Source organism: Olea europaea, chromosome 16 (genome assembly GCF_002742605.1).
Source record: "Olea europaea var. sylvestris chromosome 16, O_europaea_v1, whole genome shotgun sequence".
NCBI classification, from domain to species: Eukaryota; Viridiplantae; Streptophyta; class Magnoliopsida; order Lamiales; family Oleaceae; genus Olea; species Olea europaea.
The window spans coordinates 16,784,834-16,800,108 of NC_036252.1; the positions used below are offsets into that span (position 1 = coordinate 16,784,834).

Sequence of the window (15,275 nt, forward strand, 5' to 3'; positions counted from 1 at the left end):
GCGCGTTGATGTCGCTAGAGTTTCGCCCTGACCTCGCTCAGGCCTAAATTGCAGAACTAACCTCGCTGGAGTTTCGCTGGGCAGTCACTCGAGCGAAGGTGCGTCGCTCGAGTTAAGCCAGCACCTCGCTTGAGCGACCGTGTTATCTGGCCATTGCTAATTTTAATTTCTCGCGAATTTTTAACACTCCATATTTCCAAATTTGACCTAGTATATAAACAAAACGTCCGATTTTTCATTGAGAACCTTTGGCAAACACAAAACATCAATTCCTCTAAAACTCCAAAGGATCAAGAACAAACAAATTCATTCTTTTCATCTTTCATCTTTTGTTTCTTTGAGTAAAAACATCAATCTTTACAAAAATCAAAACACCGTTTCATTACTCCTTACCAACTTCGAGAAGATCATCAGTTTGAAGATCCGGGAAGGAAATTGCTTGAAGAGCAGGAGTGCTTGGTGATTCACGAGAGGTTGAAGATATTCAAGGCTGGGATTTTGGCGCAGATCTGCAGAATCCAGGAGAGCTTGATTGATACAGTAAGGAGGTCAGAGAATTGGTAGTTTCAATTGTGTCTGGCGTACTGTAAGTCAATATCTTCGATAGTGAATCTCTACTGGCTTGTGCCCGGAGTTTTTACCCAGTTGGGTTTTTCTCCGTCAACATTTTGTGGTGTTTTTATTGTTTTTATTGTTTTTCGTTATTTACTTTTCAACCGGAAATTCAATTTAGGTAGATAAAAGTATGTGAATGAATCTAGGCAATGCTTAATTTATGTGACTTGTTGCATGAATTAATTAATTGATTTAAATTCCGCGTAAACACCTATTCACCCCCCCTAGGTGTTGGTTGGGTCGAATTATATCTTTTTCACATGGAAGTGGCAAGATCTGAAAGGGAAATTCATATTTGTTAAAGAAAATATTCATTGGATATCTGGATTGACTTAGGGACAATTGGGACTTTATCAGTAAAGGTACCATTAGATCAAAATGTCAAGATTTTTAAAGATCAAGGAGAATTCTTATCAGACCTTTATATCTAGAGAAGACTCATTGGGAGATTACTTTATTTGACTATCACAAAACTTGATTTGGCCTACTCAATGCAATTACTCAGTCAGTACATGCAAAATCCTAGAACACCCCATTTAAATACTACTCATAAAAGTGCCAAGATACATACGAGGGGCACCAGACAAGGGCTGCTATTTCCTTCAATATCAGACTTGCAACTTAGAGCTTACAGTGACATGGATTGGAAGCATGTTTGGATACACAAAGGTCGGTAACAGGATAGTGTGTTTTTATTGTACCTCTTTGGTGTCTTGGAAATCAAAGAAACAAAACACTATTTCTAGGTCATCAATAGAATCTAAATATGGAACTATGGCCAGTGTTTGTTGTGAATTGTCATGGCCTAGATACTTGCTACATGATCTAAAAGTATCTCATTCTCAAGCAGCCTTGTTATCTTGTGACAATCAGGCTACTTTGCATATAGCAGCCAACCGTGTTTTCCATGAGAGAACCAAGCATATAGAGTTTGATTGTTACCTAGTTCATGATAAAATTCAAGAAGGCAGTATAGTTACAGATTATGTGAGCAGTGTTTCACAGATTGCAGATATATTAACAAAGCCATTGTGTTCAACCAATTTCTATTCCCACTTGTTCAAGATGGGAGTAGAAGACATACTCTCCATCTTGCGGGAGGACTCTCCATCTTGTGGAAGGATGTTAAAAAGTGGGAAGCAACCAATACACAGTCAGAATGCCAACAAGCTTTGGATTCTCTAAGAAGCTGGAAGGACGAAAGTTCTGAAAAAAGATGCGTTGGATGAATTTTCTAGAAATCTCACCAGATAAAACTTTCCTCTATTATGGAATTCTTTTCTGTTAGAGAATATGTTACAAAATTCTTTTACCTGCTATATATATATATATTGGTCATGCTCGATTATAAATACAATACGTACATATGAAAAATGAGAAATACAGATACTTCTTCTCTCACAATTCTGTCATTCTAGGTTTCTTTCTTTCATTACAGTTATTCTTCTTCCTGCATTAGTTTTTCTTGCACCCTTCCCTTGCCCCTGGCCACCACTACTGTTTTGCCTAATCAACTTTCTGTGTGAGATACTAAGATTCATTATGACACTTGTTAACATTTATCGTTCATCCAAATTGCACCCTTCATTTTTTAAGAGAAATGCAATTAAATTATGTAACACTCCAAATTCTTGGAACTCAAAGCATTATAAAAAATAAAAAAAATAAAAAAAAGGGCCTTAGGTTTGAGCTCTTTATTGTTAACCAGAATAAATTGTAACTAAGTGAAACTTTGGAGTTTGAAATGTATATAAAAAAATAATGGGAGTTATTTATCCATATAGACTTGGACAATTATGGTGTAATTTGATTTTGGAAAACATTAGGGAGAATTTCAGCAATTACCAGTTGCGCAATAGTGGAAAGAAAGTTGTGTTTGGCCTAGCAAACATCGACTAAAATTTAACAAATTTTAACAAAGACTATAACATTCATATACGTACAACATATAAAAAATTGGAGTCTCAACGACTGTGTCTAGCACCAAAATATTTTTCAACTAAGCTGGATAGTATTTTCGAAATTGAAATGATGCAGTCTACTAAAACGGACATAACTTTCTCTCTAGGCAATATTTTAAGGTAACTCCAAAGACCACTATTACAAGACTCGTATACCTTTCAAATTCCATCGATTTCACTCTAAAATATGCACCATAGCCCAAGTTATGTCATTTTTAAGTAGGAGGACAAAATCTGAAAATTCAATTCAGCAATAATTAAACTTCATGCATAGTCAATCCAACATAGATTATAGTTGACATGCAATATATATAAACTAGACAAAATAGATATTTAAGCATTTTAAAATTTTCATCTAAGTATTCATAAGAGATTTATATAACTGGAAATTTTACTAGAAAGTTAAAAGTATTTCGAATTGCTGAGTACTTGCCACTATGCCAAACCACTGTCATGCTTTGAATTAACCTGAAAAATTATAATAGGTTTGAGTACCACAAGTAATACTCAGTAGAAAACTCTTAAGTAAATGATAAAAAAAATACAAACTTTGGTTATTTGAGTTATCGTCAATTTTACAAAGTGGACAAGTAACCAGGCAATCAGCTTACTCTCAGGTTTTGATAAACCCTTTCAAATGCCAAAAATAATCTTTTCATATCTTATTTGAACATCAAATGGTGCTTTTATTTTCTCATGAGTAACACAATAACGCATTTAATGCAATTCAAAAACAAATAATTTTTACTTGACTTACAAAAATGCCAAAAACACCCTACCTTGAATGTTTAGAGTTTGAATACCCTTTTTCTATCCAATTTGTAAAAAAATGCATTGTGCTCCTAACTTATCCTTCAAGTGATTTCCAGATTCAATGGTGCATATAATCTATGAAAAAGGGTAAGTAAAAATTATGTGTATAATTGTGGTTTGTGAGATAAAGGTGGCTAAAGAAGTTGAAATTTAATTTTTCAAATTACAGATAAAATTAGCATTTACATTTGAATAATAACATGCATTTGAAATAAGAATTATCCCCTGCGTACAAGGAATAATTCACAGAAGCCATACAGGTGCTGTCACTTGTGTGGTGCATTTGCTGTCATTTTTTGGATCAAAACCAATGTAAAATTGCCAGGTGTTGATCTTGCAAGTGTTATGTCCTGGTCCAATCAACCTTGGACATAAATACTTTTAATATATAATTAACGCGATTTAATGGCAGATTTATTATTTAATTAATGGACAATAAAATTAAATAATAAAGTCCGCATATTCAAATCCTTGTAGTTTGTTAATTACAAGGAATTGTGATTGTGAGATACAAATTACATATGATTGAATCTTAAATCGTATGTGGTCGTAAGTAGTAACGAGATACGAATATCGGTATTACGGATAGACCATCACGTGTGACATTTCTTACTTGTAAAGTAAGTAACTGATCTCACAAGCTAAAGTGTGGTGACACTTAAATGAACACGTGGATGTTTTGATATAGAACAAACATTAGAGACCCGCCTAGAGATTCCACATGGATAACTATCTGAGTGTTAGTGGTTAATCTCTAACGTTTGGTAGTGGGATTAGTCCTTTGACTTGAGGTCGTCATAATATCTTATATGAGGACAATCATGCTTTGACGATGTTGAATGTGGCTCTGCCAAGGGCCTCTAATACGACATTGTTCGGGTATGTCAAGAATCGTATGAAGGTTGTGAATGACCGATAGAGGATTCGTCACTCTTAGATAGTAAAGAGATTATAATCTTCATTTCATTCAATTAAGTCGATAACGAAATCTTTGGCCAAGGTATACTCATAGTCGAAAAGGAGTTTTCAACCTATATTGACTTAATAGTGGAATGAAAGATATGATCGATAATCGAGATTGACACATTTTCATATCTCGTAATTGATCGGATCATATTGACGAAGGGATTATAGTTTCACGGTAAAAGAGCGAGTCTGGTTTTGTCATACCACGTGACATTTTTCGTCACATGTATTGCCCCAACACATTGCTAGATGTCAATCTGGGATGGCGATTGTAAATTTGTGATAAATTAATATAGTGTTTTAATTTATCAATTTTGATTAGATCAAAATAATATTTTACGTCGTTAGATATCGTGATCAGGAACCTGATGGGTCGCACACAAAAGAGAAGTGGAAGATTATGATTTATCAATTAATTAATTTAATAAGCCTTGGATAAATTAATTAATTATGTTGGTTATTTATAGGCCAGAATTAATTAATTCATGGATCGAATTTAATTAATGGGTTAATTAAATATTGGACCGGATCCGACAAGCCCGTTTGGGCTTATATAAATAAGTGATTAGGGTTTACTATTTTGTAGAGAATTTATTATTCTTGCTAGCACAAGAAGAAAACTCTAATCATACAATCTTGTTCTCTGTGTAGATCACCGTTGGAAGCTGGACAATTAGACAACTGTGGATGACGAATCAAGATCATTGGATCGAATGAATAGCAAAGGAATTTGCAGATCTTGTAAAGGTACATCTTTTTCACAATTTCTATCTAAACACAAAGACGATTCTTGGTGGGAATCAAAAATTATTTTAATTTTTCGCTGCGTATGTTAAGTAGATTCCCAACAGTCCTGTAAAAATTCTGTTAAATATTTACTGTATTGGTAGCATAACTCTTGAAACAAACTTATGACTCCTAAAATAAAAGGGACGGTTGTTTGGCAGTTGGCAAAAGTGGAAGTTAAAATGGTAAGTGAGAATGCGCTTAGTGGGTAGGTTGCCATTGATCAAATAAGAGAAAAATTGTAAGTGGGGGCTTTAATGTTTTTCAAATACAAACTGAAAATGAAAATTGGCAATTTTTTTTTGCTTAATAGTTAACAAAATGGGGATTAAATGATAAGGTAAGTTGGAATGGTTATGGCACTATGTAATAAGTTATCTAATCTAAATTTTATCGATTTAAAACATGGGGTAATTAAACAAAATAAGAATTTTGTGGTTTAAATTAGAATTCGGTATCTTATGAAAATTTTTAGACAAGTGAGCGCAACATTACTATCGTGACCAAAATTTTAATTAGGACTCTTAGGAAGTGTCATAAAACATAGTAAAATAACCAAAATTATTTTCAAGTTTTATAAGAAAATTTCTTTTAAAATGAAACACAACATTTTTTCCCCCGCTCCTTACAAATTAGTTTGGGGTTTATTATGAACAACTTCAGATGGTGCAATTTTTATGGTGAACAAAATGGAAATAATAAATGGGCTCATTGTTGTATGGTACTAAATGATAAATGAAGAAGTATTCCAAGATTCTGTTGGGCGTGGAAGCTCCGATACCACTTGTTGATCTCAAATCAGATTGTCAAGAATGAGATTTAACGACAATATTGAAATAAACAAGATCACACCATGAAAACAATATTTAAAATAAAGAAGAACAAAAAGGGTTAATCACAGAGAAACAATGTTTATTACTGAACAATATGAAGAAAACAAGTACAACTTAACAAAATTGCTTCTCATAAAACTGACAGAGGAGCCTCATATTTATAGGAAAAATTCATCCCTAGAAGTAGAGTTGTAGATAAAATAAAATAACTAAAAAATTCCTTATTTGAACTCTTCAAGTCCAACTCAAATTCCAGCTCCCGATGGGCTTCAAAATAGAACTTTGAATAGAAATTGACAATTAAACTTAAATAGGATTTCTCAAAGCATTCCAACTAGAATTCCTCTTGATGTGAACTTCAATTAGAATTCTACAATTATTTCAATAAAAGAATTCGAGTCACCCCAAAATTTTAACGATCTCCACCTTGACACGAATTTCGGTACAACCTAACGAAACTCATAGATTTCAAATCCGTCTGCATCGAAATGAACTGACCAATCTTCTCAAAGCAGTAACTAAACACTCCATATAAACCAAACAATCGTCCTCTGCCCGATGTCCACAAGCGACCCCCGAACCCAATCCTAGGTTCTCAAAATTCTTCCTCAGAATTAATGTCAATCATACGGGGTCGAAGCATACCCTTGAGCAAGAACCAAACCAGATGCTTGATCAGAATGTCCCTTGCTGGAACTGTTGCCTTCAACGTCTTTAGAAGAACCACAGACATTACTGATACCATGGTTCTACGCTCGATGAGTCTAACCCCCAGCAACTGAACACAGTGTACCCACTGAAATTAGTGGCATAGCAGAATCACCAACGCTCCCTAGCAGTATTCTAAACCGACTCAGAGCCCAACATAAGAGATACTGTACCAAACTGAGCTTCTACCATGGTACTAAACTTGTCCAAATGTCTCCTCTTAATTGGTTCTGCACTTCCCTACAAAATGTACAGCTGGGATCTTCTCCGTCCCTCCAGTACAACCTAGACTTCCTTTCGGACCTTCAACTTGAATATCATTTAGAAAAAAAATAGATTGCCCAGTATTCCACCAATTAGTAACCTAAGATTCTATACTTTTCGTATTTTAACTACTTGTTTGCTACAAATAAACTAATAGAATTTTTGTGCTCTACTTGATTGAATTTTACTCCACCTCCTCTAGAGAATTTATACCCTTTTACATCCAGGGCAATCAGCGAGATGAGATTTCTCTTCAAATCTAGAACATGTCGAACCTGGCCAAGTGTTCTGATCATCCCATCCTGCAACCACAATTTGACTCGACCGATTTCAGCAATACGGTAAGACTGGTTGTTTCCATTACAACTCTAACTTACTGAACAGCTTCATATGTCTGAAATAAATTCCTATCGGAACACATATAGTGTGAACATGCTGAATTAAGAATCCCTCCTATACAACCAAGACTCCCTTTCGGACCTTCAAGACTCCACCTTCTCCAGAGAATTTATACCCTTTTGCATCCAGGGCACACAGTGAGATGAGATTCCTCTTCACATCTGGAACATGTTGAACCTGGCCATGTGTTTTGAATGTCCTATCCTGCAACCGCGATGTGACTCGACCAATTCCAGCAATACGGTAAGACTGGTTATTTCACATTACAAATCCACCTTGCTGAACGGCTTCATATGTCTTGAATAAATTCCTATCGGAACACATATGGTGCAAACATGCAGAATTAAGAATCCACTCCTCATCAGGCCTAGATTCCACTTCAGATACCACGATCAACATCATATCTCTGCCATCTAAAAAATCCTCAACTACATTGGTTTCATTTGAAGTCAAAGGTTGCGCTCCATAATTTACAGCTAAATCACCTTTAGCCTACAACATATTGTAATCCTTCCGAATATGTCTCTTTCGTTTGCAGTAGTAACAATACACATTGCTAAAGTTGAATTTTGATCTGCCTCTCCGTCGACCACCTTGAGATACAAGAGCTTCCACGTCCCTTGATGTAGCTCCAACCAAATGTTTCATCTTCTCTTTTGAGTGCAAAGCATCATAGAAATCGTCTATAGTCAAAATATCTCGACTATACAAGATGGTGACTTGAAACGAAGCATAAGAACCAGGCAGTGAGTACAACAGGATCAAGGCAAGGTCCTCTACTTCGTACTTGACCTCCAACGTTTCCAAATCTACAACTATTTCCTTGAACACGGCAATGTGATCTTCCAAGGATCATCCTTCCGCTATGCGATGGGAATATAGTTTCTGCTTAAGAACCAATTTACTGGTAAGACTCTTAGTCATACATAATTGCTCTAGTCTCAACCACAAATCAGTGGTCGTCTTCTCCTTCAAGACATCCTGCAAAATATTGTTAGAAAAATGAAGATGAATTAACGACAAAGCCCTTTGATCCTTCCATTGTCCAATTAGCTAGCATCTTTTCAAAACCCAGTAACACATCGTCCAAATCCAACTGCGCCAAAATAGCCCTCATCTTTACTTGCCACGAAGAAAACGTTGAATTGCGATCCAGCAGCGAAATGTCATACCTCATGATAGTCATCTCTGAAAAAACCTCAACCAATCAGAAGAATAACCAAGCTCCAATACCATTTGTTGGGCGCGGAAGCTTCGATACTACTTGTTGATCTCAAATCGGATTGTAAAGAATGAGATTTAACGACAATATTGAAGTAAACAAGATCACACCATGAAAACAATATTTGAAATAAAGAAGAACAAAAAGGGTTAATCGCAGAGGAACGATATTTATTACTGAACAATATGAAGTAAACAAGTACAACTTAGCAAAATTGTTTCTCACAAAATTGATAGAGGAGCCTCATATTTATAGGATAAAATCCATCCCTAGAAGTTGTAGATGAAATAAAATGTCTAAAGTTTTCTTATTTGAACACTTGAAGTCCAACTCAAATTCCAACTCTCAATGGGCTTCAAAATAGAACTTTAAATAGAATTTGACAATTAAATTTGAATAGGGTTCCTCAAAGCATTCCAACTAGAATTCCTCTTGATGTGCACTTAATTAGAATTCTACAATTATTTCAACAAAAGAATTCGGGTCACCTCAAAATTCTAAAAGATTCAAGGATTAAGGTTGAAGAATAGTTCACATGTGCGATATCAACAATAGCTCCTTTTCTCGTTTCACTGTAATAAAAACCCGTTGATGACTTTTTAATTTTTTGTATTTTTGCTATGATGACTAGCTAAGATTCTAAATGTTAGGATGAAGAATGTAGCCTAGGTCATTTTTGTTAAATAAATTTTCGTACTTCATGCCAATACCCTTATTATGTTAATTACTTATTGTGTGTTAATCTAATTCAATTGCTTGATCATCAATTGATTTATATAGGGATTATAGTGACATCAAAAGATAATATACATGTCTAGCTTGTACAATAGGAACATAAACTTGGATGAGAAAACCAGAAATACTCCTACATGTTATGCTACCTTTAAATTGAATTTCTTTAAAATTAATGCTCAATATTTGTTGGAACTTACATAGAGATGTAGTGAGTTTGCGCATTTAAGTAGGATTAATTTTGTTCGAAAGAGATTATTAGTTAATTCGAATAATTTGTTAAAACACTCGTAGGTAAGGTTATTGCATGTTAAACAAAATTAAGCATAAATTGACTTAAATGAAATCAGAATTACTAAAAAGTTAATCTCATGAAAACCTTTCATGAAGTTTTTGCGTGCTGATTTTTCTTTTAAATTTTAATTACAAATTTTAGCTTTACTTCCACATATCATATCGAAACATAATTGAACTTAAGTTCATTCAAACACGATCTAGTGTTAAGTAAATTGATAGTTCATAGCATTACATTCTCAGACAACTATAATTGAACTCGTATTCATATTATTGCTTGTCACGATACCATACACATGTAGTTTATTCCAACATTTAACATTAGCAATACTGCTTTATTTATTTTACGAATTAACTGCTGCTATAGGAGTCCAATCACAAAGCTTATTTAGGCATCGCCAACAAACTTGAATTCCAGCAATTCCTTGGAGTCACGTATCTTGATCCACACCTTAGTTTCACACTGTTTCTTCTTCTTCTCCACGCGGTCGAACACCTCCAGAGTTAGGTAGTAAATGAACCCTGCCACCACTTGATGTTTCGCATCCAATACCTTCTTAAATTCCAGAACTAGTGCATTCTGCAATCATAAAGGAAGAAAAATAAATGAGATTTCAGACTCAATTCCAAAATTTCATACAATCATGAAAATCGCAGGTAATTGTAATTAATAATATGCAAAAAATAATCGTAGTTGAAGATTAATCAACACAAAAAGAGTGGGGGGGGGGACCTGTTTTATGTTGTATTCATCAACAGCAAAACGAGCTAGACATTCAATCTCAAGGCTGTTCTCAAACCGTTCAATCGGGTGAATTCCTCCAACGATTGGCTCCTCCTCCAAATCTTCTCTCAGCTTAATTCCTCCAGAGGTGGTCGTGGCGGCCATTCTCACAGATAACTGAATTTTTTTTGCTAAGAAAACTCTCTCTTTCTTTTCTTTTGGTGTGTGAATAATTGAAGGTAGTTCAAGTGATTTATAGAGGGACTGGGGAAAGAGTGAAACTTGCAATTGTCCAATCAGCAAACCTGTAGAATCAAATGAAATACACGTGAAACATTTTCCATTTGTGGCCTGTATTATGGGATAAGATTTTTTAGAAGTTGTTGGCTTTCAACGTTTGCCTTAAAGAGGGTAGGGCGCAATTTGATTTTGGTCAATTTCGACTTCAACCCAAAATTAAAATCAAATTAATTGGTTTGGGTGAATTTCAACCCAAATCAACCCATTTTAGCTCTTCAATTTGGTTTGGTTCGGTTCGGTTAGTTGGTTTGGATTTTTAATCAAAATTGAATTTTTTTTAAAATAATATTCAAGTTTTAGGCCCACACAGATTAATAATTTTATATTACAAAAGCTGCTGACTAACAAATAAAATCGGCTTAATAGAGACAGATCAACAAAAAATTTAAGAATTTATTTTTTTATGTATTATGTAGCATGACTGCCTAAATATGGAAAAAAAATGTTAAGTATAACATAATGAGCTTGTAAAAGAAAATTTTCAATGCTATTAATTATCGACAACAATATCATAGATTAGAGGGAATTGAGATATAGTTAGGAGATTATGGCTTATTTTTTATTTTTATTTTTCTTAAAAAAAATGTAAACATGTAAGTAGGTTGGGTTTATTCGATTAACCAGTTGTTTGAGATTTCAAACTAACCCACCAAGGTTTTGTTTAAAAGAAAGCCAAACCAAACCAATTGTTTATGTCAAATCGACAAAAGTCGATTTGATTTTGTTGGTTTGGTCTTTCGATTTTTTTTGCCCAGGCCTTGTCTTAAATTCTCAATTTTTAATATCTCTTTTGGATTCTTCATTGAAAACTATGTTTTTTTTTTAAAATTAAAATATATAATCTAAGTTTACCTACACGACTACCTATAACATGTATTGTTACACTATCGTCACTATCACTTGTAATATATCTTGTTACTTTACTTGAGCCTATTTGATTCTCATTAATTGGGAAAAGAATGAGTTTTGAATAGTATTTTTAGGAGAATGTGTGGTTAAAAAGTACGAAAAAATTTTTGATACTCATGTAGAACTTTTTATTGTGTAAATGTATGGTTGAAAATGATCTTGTAGCAAACCTCAAAATAAATTAATGAGTATCAAATAGGCACTACAATTCATCATCATCAAATGTAACATTTATTACTACATTGTCGTCATTATTGCCTTCGTCATCACCATTACCACTTGTAACAATATTATTACACCACCTAAGTCGTCTCTGCCACCATCCACTAAAAAATACCACAAGGAAATTATCAATTCTACCATCAATATCACTATCACTGCCCTACCTATTTTCCCCACTACAATTACCACCATCAATGCTAGCAGGCCAATCGTGACCCTGGCTGCAAGCAACCTAGGCCATTGCCTAGCTTCTTAAAAAATTTAAAAGTTTAAAAGCCCAACAAAAATTTTTCTTTACTTTTTTTTTTTTAGTTGGATCCTCTATTCTTTTGAAAAGTCACAACAAAACAATAAGATGGGACTGAATACGAGACCCAAAACACTTGGGTACTTACATCCTTAATTTAAGCAATAAAATGGACCTACAATTACTTGAGAAAATTTCATATATAAAAGTTTAACTATGATTCTTTTCAAAACTAAGAAATAAGGTTTGAAATTTCAAAAATCAAATATTATGAAATTTTACTTATGAAATAATTAGTTAAAAATGTATTTCATTAATTAAATATATTAAGGTTACAATCCATAAAGTTTGATCACAAATTAGTGAATTAACTGGTTACAAATTATTTATCAGACACAAATAAAAAAAATTTATTTGTCACAAACTATTTCGCAATGACAAATCAAAAATTTTATAGGTCACAATTTATTCACCGGTCATAAATTATCAAATTAATTGGTAACATATTATTTTTCAATCACAAATTGTCGAATTAATTAGTTACAGATTACCAAAATTTTGAGTCGCAATGCACATTCTTTTATGTCACATATTATTTAATGTGATATATTATTTATTGATCACAAATTAACTAACTTATTGATCACAACTCAAAATATTGATCAGGAACTCTTCATCCAATTCCACGGCCACGACTATCATCCTCGCCACTGCCACCACCACAACGCCAACACCAACATCAATACTACCACCAACACCAACGGCATTAAGCAACCAGCACACATTCAGCAATGCCAACGAGCTTTGGATGTTGATTTATTAATTTCTTGTGCGAGCATACATATGTAATTAATTATGTGTAAGGTTATCTTGAAGTTAAGTCCAAAATTAAAGCGATCTAATAAAAATTAAATTGTTGGGTTTAGGGCATCTAAATAAAGTATGTGTCGGATTATATGTGTAAAGACCGGATTCATTAGGGTTGTGTTTCCTTGATGAACAAAAATACATATGAAAATATAAATATCGTTTTGGTCCCCAATTCATATGTAACTTCTCGTTCTTTGTGCCTCCTATTAGCATAAGAAGAATTAAGAGAAAGCATATTGAAAAGAATGATCCAATACCCACAATAAAAAGTAATGAAGAGGGAATTCAAGAAACAAATATATGGCTCAAGAAGCAAAATAAATAACAAGAATCAAAGGATCAAAGGAGGCAAAATTCAAGATTAAAAGTAAAGAAGTCAACATGAAAAGATTGCAGTTCAGATTTCAAGATTTAAGATTTAGAATCAAAATCCACTAATATGGAGTTATTCTCAATGAATTAATGTATGTTCCACATTAATTAATTTTTTTAGTGATTTGACATGGAGATCTTGGTAATTCATAAAGTTTATAAAGCTCAAGTTTTATAAAAATTTCAACATTGGATTCTCTAGCAAGCTGGAAGGACAAGAATGTTTTGAAAAAAGATGAGCTGGATAAATTTTCTAGAAATCCCACCTGACAGAATTTTTCTCTGTTATGGAATTCCTTTTTGTTATAGAACTTGTTATAAGATTCTTTTATACTTCTTTCACAATTCTACCATTCTAAGTTTCTTTATTTCATTACATTTGTTCTTCTTCCTGCATTATTTTTTTCTTATACCCTTCCCTTGCTGCCCGCCACCACTAGTGTTTCGCCTGATCAACCATCTGTATAAGATACTAAAATCTATTATCACAATTGTTAACATTAAGTGTGTGTTTGATTGGTATTATTTTTCCATGAAAAATGTCATTTTTTCACCCAAATTCCTACTTTTTGGGTGTTTGATTAACAAATTATTTCATGAAAAATGTTTTCCAACTTTTGGTAACGCGACCATATTCTCCTCAAAACAAGGAAAATATTTTCTTTTGAGAGATGTGATTTTTATTTTCCAGGTAATTCACTTTCTTTTTCTCTCATCTATCCCCTTTATCTTTCATCTACCCACAAATAAAAAAATGGACAAGTATAATAATTTTTAGGTTGAAAATTAAATCAATCGAACATATTTAATTAATAATTTTCATAGAAATAAATTCTAGGCAACCTTTCCATAAAAATTCCATACTTGCAATCAAACTCACCCCAATTGTTTATCCATTTTGCACCCTTCATTTTTCAAGAGAAGTGCAATTAAATTAGTTGGGAGTTTATTATTTATAACTTCAGAAGGTGCAAATTTTTTGGTGAACAATTGAAAAAACATATACTGATTAAAAAATGGAAATGATAAATGGGCTCACCGTTATTTGGTACTGAATGATAAATGAGGAAGCATTGCAAGATTAAGGTCGAAGAATTGTTCTGGGATTCTTGTGGCGATATCAACAATAGTGTAGCTCTTTTTCTCCTTTCATTGTCATAAAAACCTGGTGATGACTTTTTAACTTTTGCATTTTTTTTTATTTTTTATTTATATTTTATTTTTATTTTTTTGTGCTACGATGAATGGCTAAAGTTCTACATGTTAGGATGAGCAATGTAGCCTAGGTCATTTTTGTTAAATAATACCTTTATTATGTTAACTACTTAATGTGTGTTAGTCTAATTCAATTGTTTGATCACTAATTGATTTATATAGGGTTTATATTGAGATCGAATGTAACGCTCCAAATTTTATTGACTTAGATTTTGGGGTGTCACCAATGTCATTTCACAACACATACTTGAAGCGGAAATATTTAATTCAAAGATTTTTAATTTATTGAATACTCAAATATTGAAACAATTAGCATTTCATGAAATAAATCACGCATAAAAATCATAATATTGAAAGGACATACACTTGCACATAAAAGTATCCTACCTTGATTGTTGAAAATAAAAAATTCACGCCCCCAATTTGTTTTCCTCTCTATCTGTGACTATCTTTGTTCTACACAAAATAATTCATAACATTTATAGAGTATTCTACGCGTTTTCCCATAAATAGTTAAATTTGTTTATGCTCTTTTCACACATTCACGTGCATGAAATTAAGGCAATTATTTCAATTCTAATTGAAAGAGAGTTGATACACTAATAGTACAAAGGTCATGAATGTCATGAATCACGCCAAGAGATTTGTACAAAAGTATATATAATAAATTATTCAAAGCTAGACCAAAAGAAACGTGTGTTATCTTGGGAACATCAAAAGTCCTAAATGTTAAGTTAATATTATATTCCAAAATCAAGGTAAAAGTCTTCTTACAATAAGTGAAGTTCATTTTCCTCTATCCATCAATCAATCAAATCAACTA

The 15,275-nt window shown here is 33.1% G+C and overlaps 1 protein-coding gene across 1 annotated transcript; it reads right to left on the bottom strand.

The window, feature by feature from the left end:
- Window positions 1-9,766: 9,766 nt before the first annotated feature.
- LOC111412302 (cysteine proteinase inhibitor A-like) lies at window positions 9,767-10,584 on the bottom strand. Its single transcript, XM_023043179.1, has 2 exons — window positions 10,327-10,584; window positions 9,767-10,173 (listed from the first exon to the last, which is right to left on the bottom strand). The coding sequence occupies exons 1-2, from the start codon at window positions 10,480-10,482 to the stop codon at window positions 9,982-9,984; spliced, it is 348 nt and encodes a 115-aa protein (XP_022898947.1). The 5' UTR covers window positions 10,483-10,584; the 3' UTR covers window positions 9,767-9,981.
- Window positions 10,585-15,275: the final 4,691 nt, after the last annotated feature.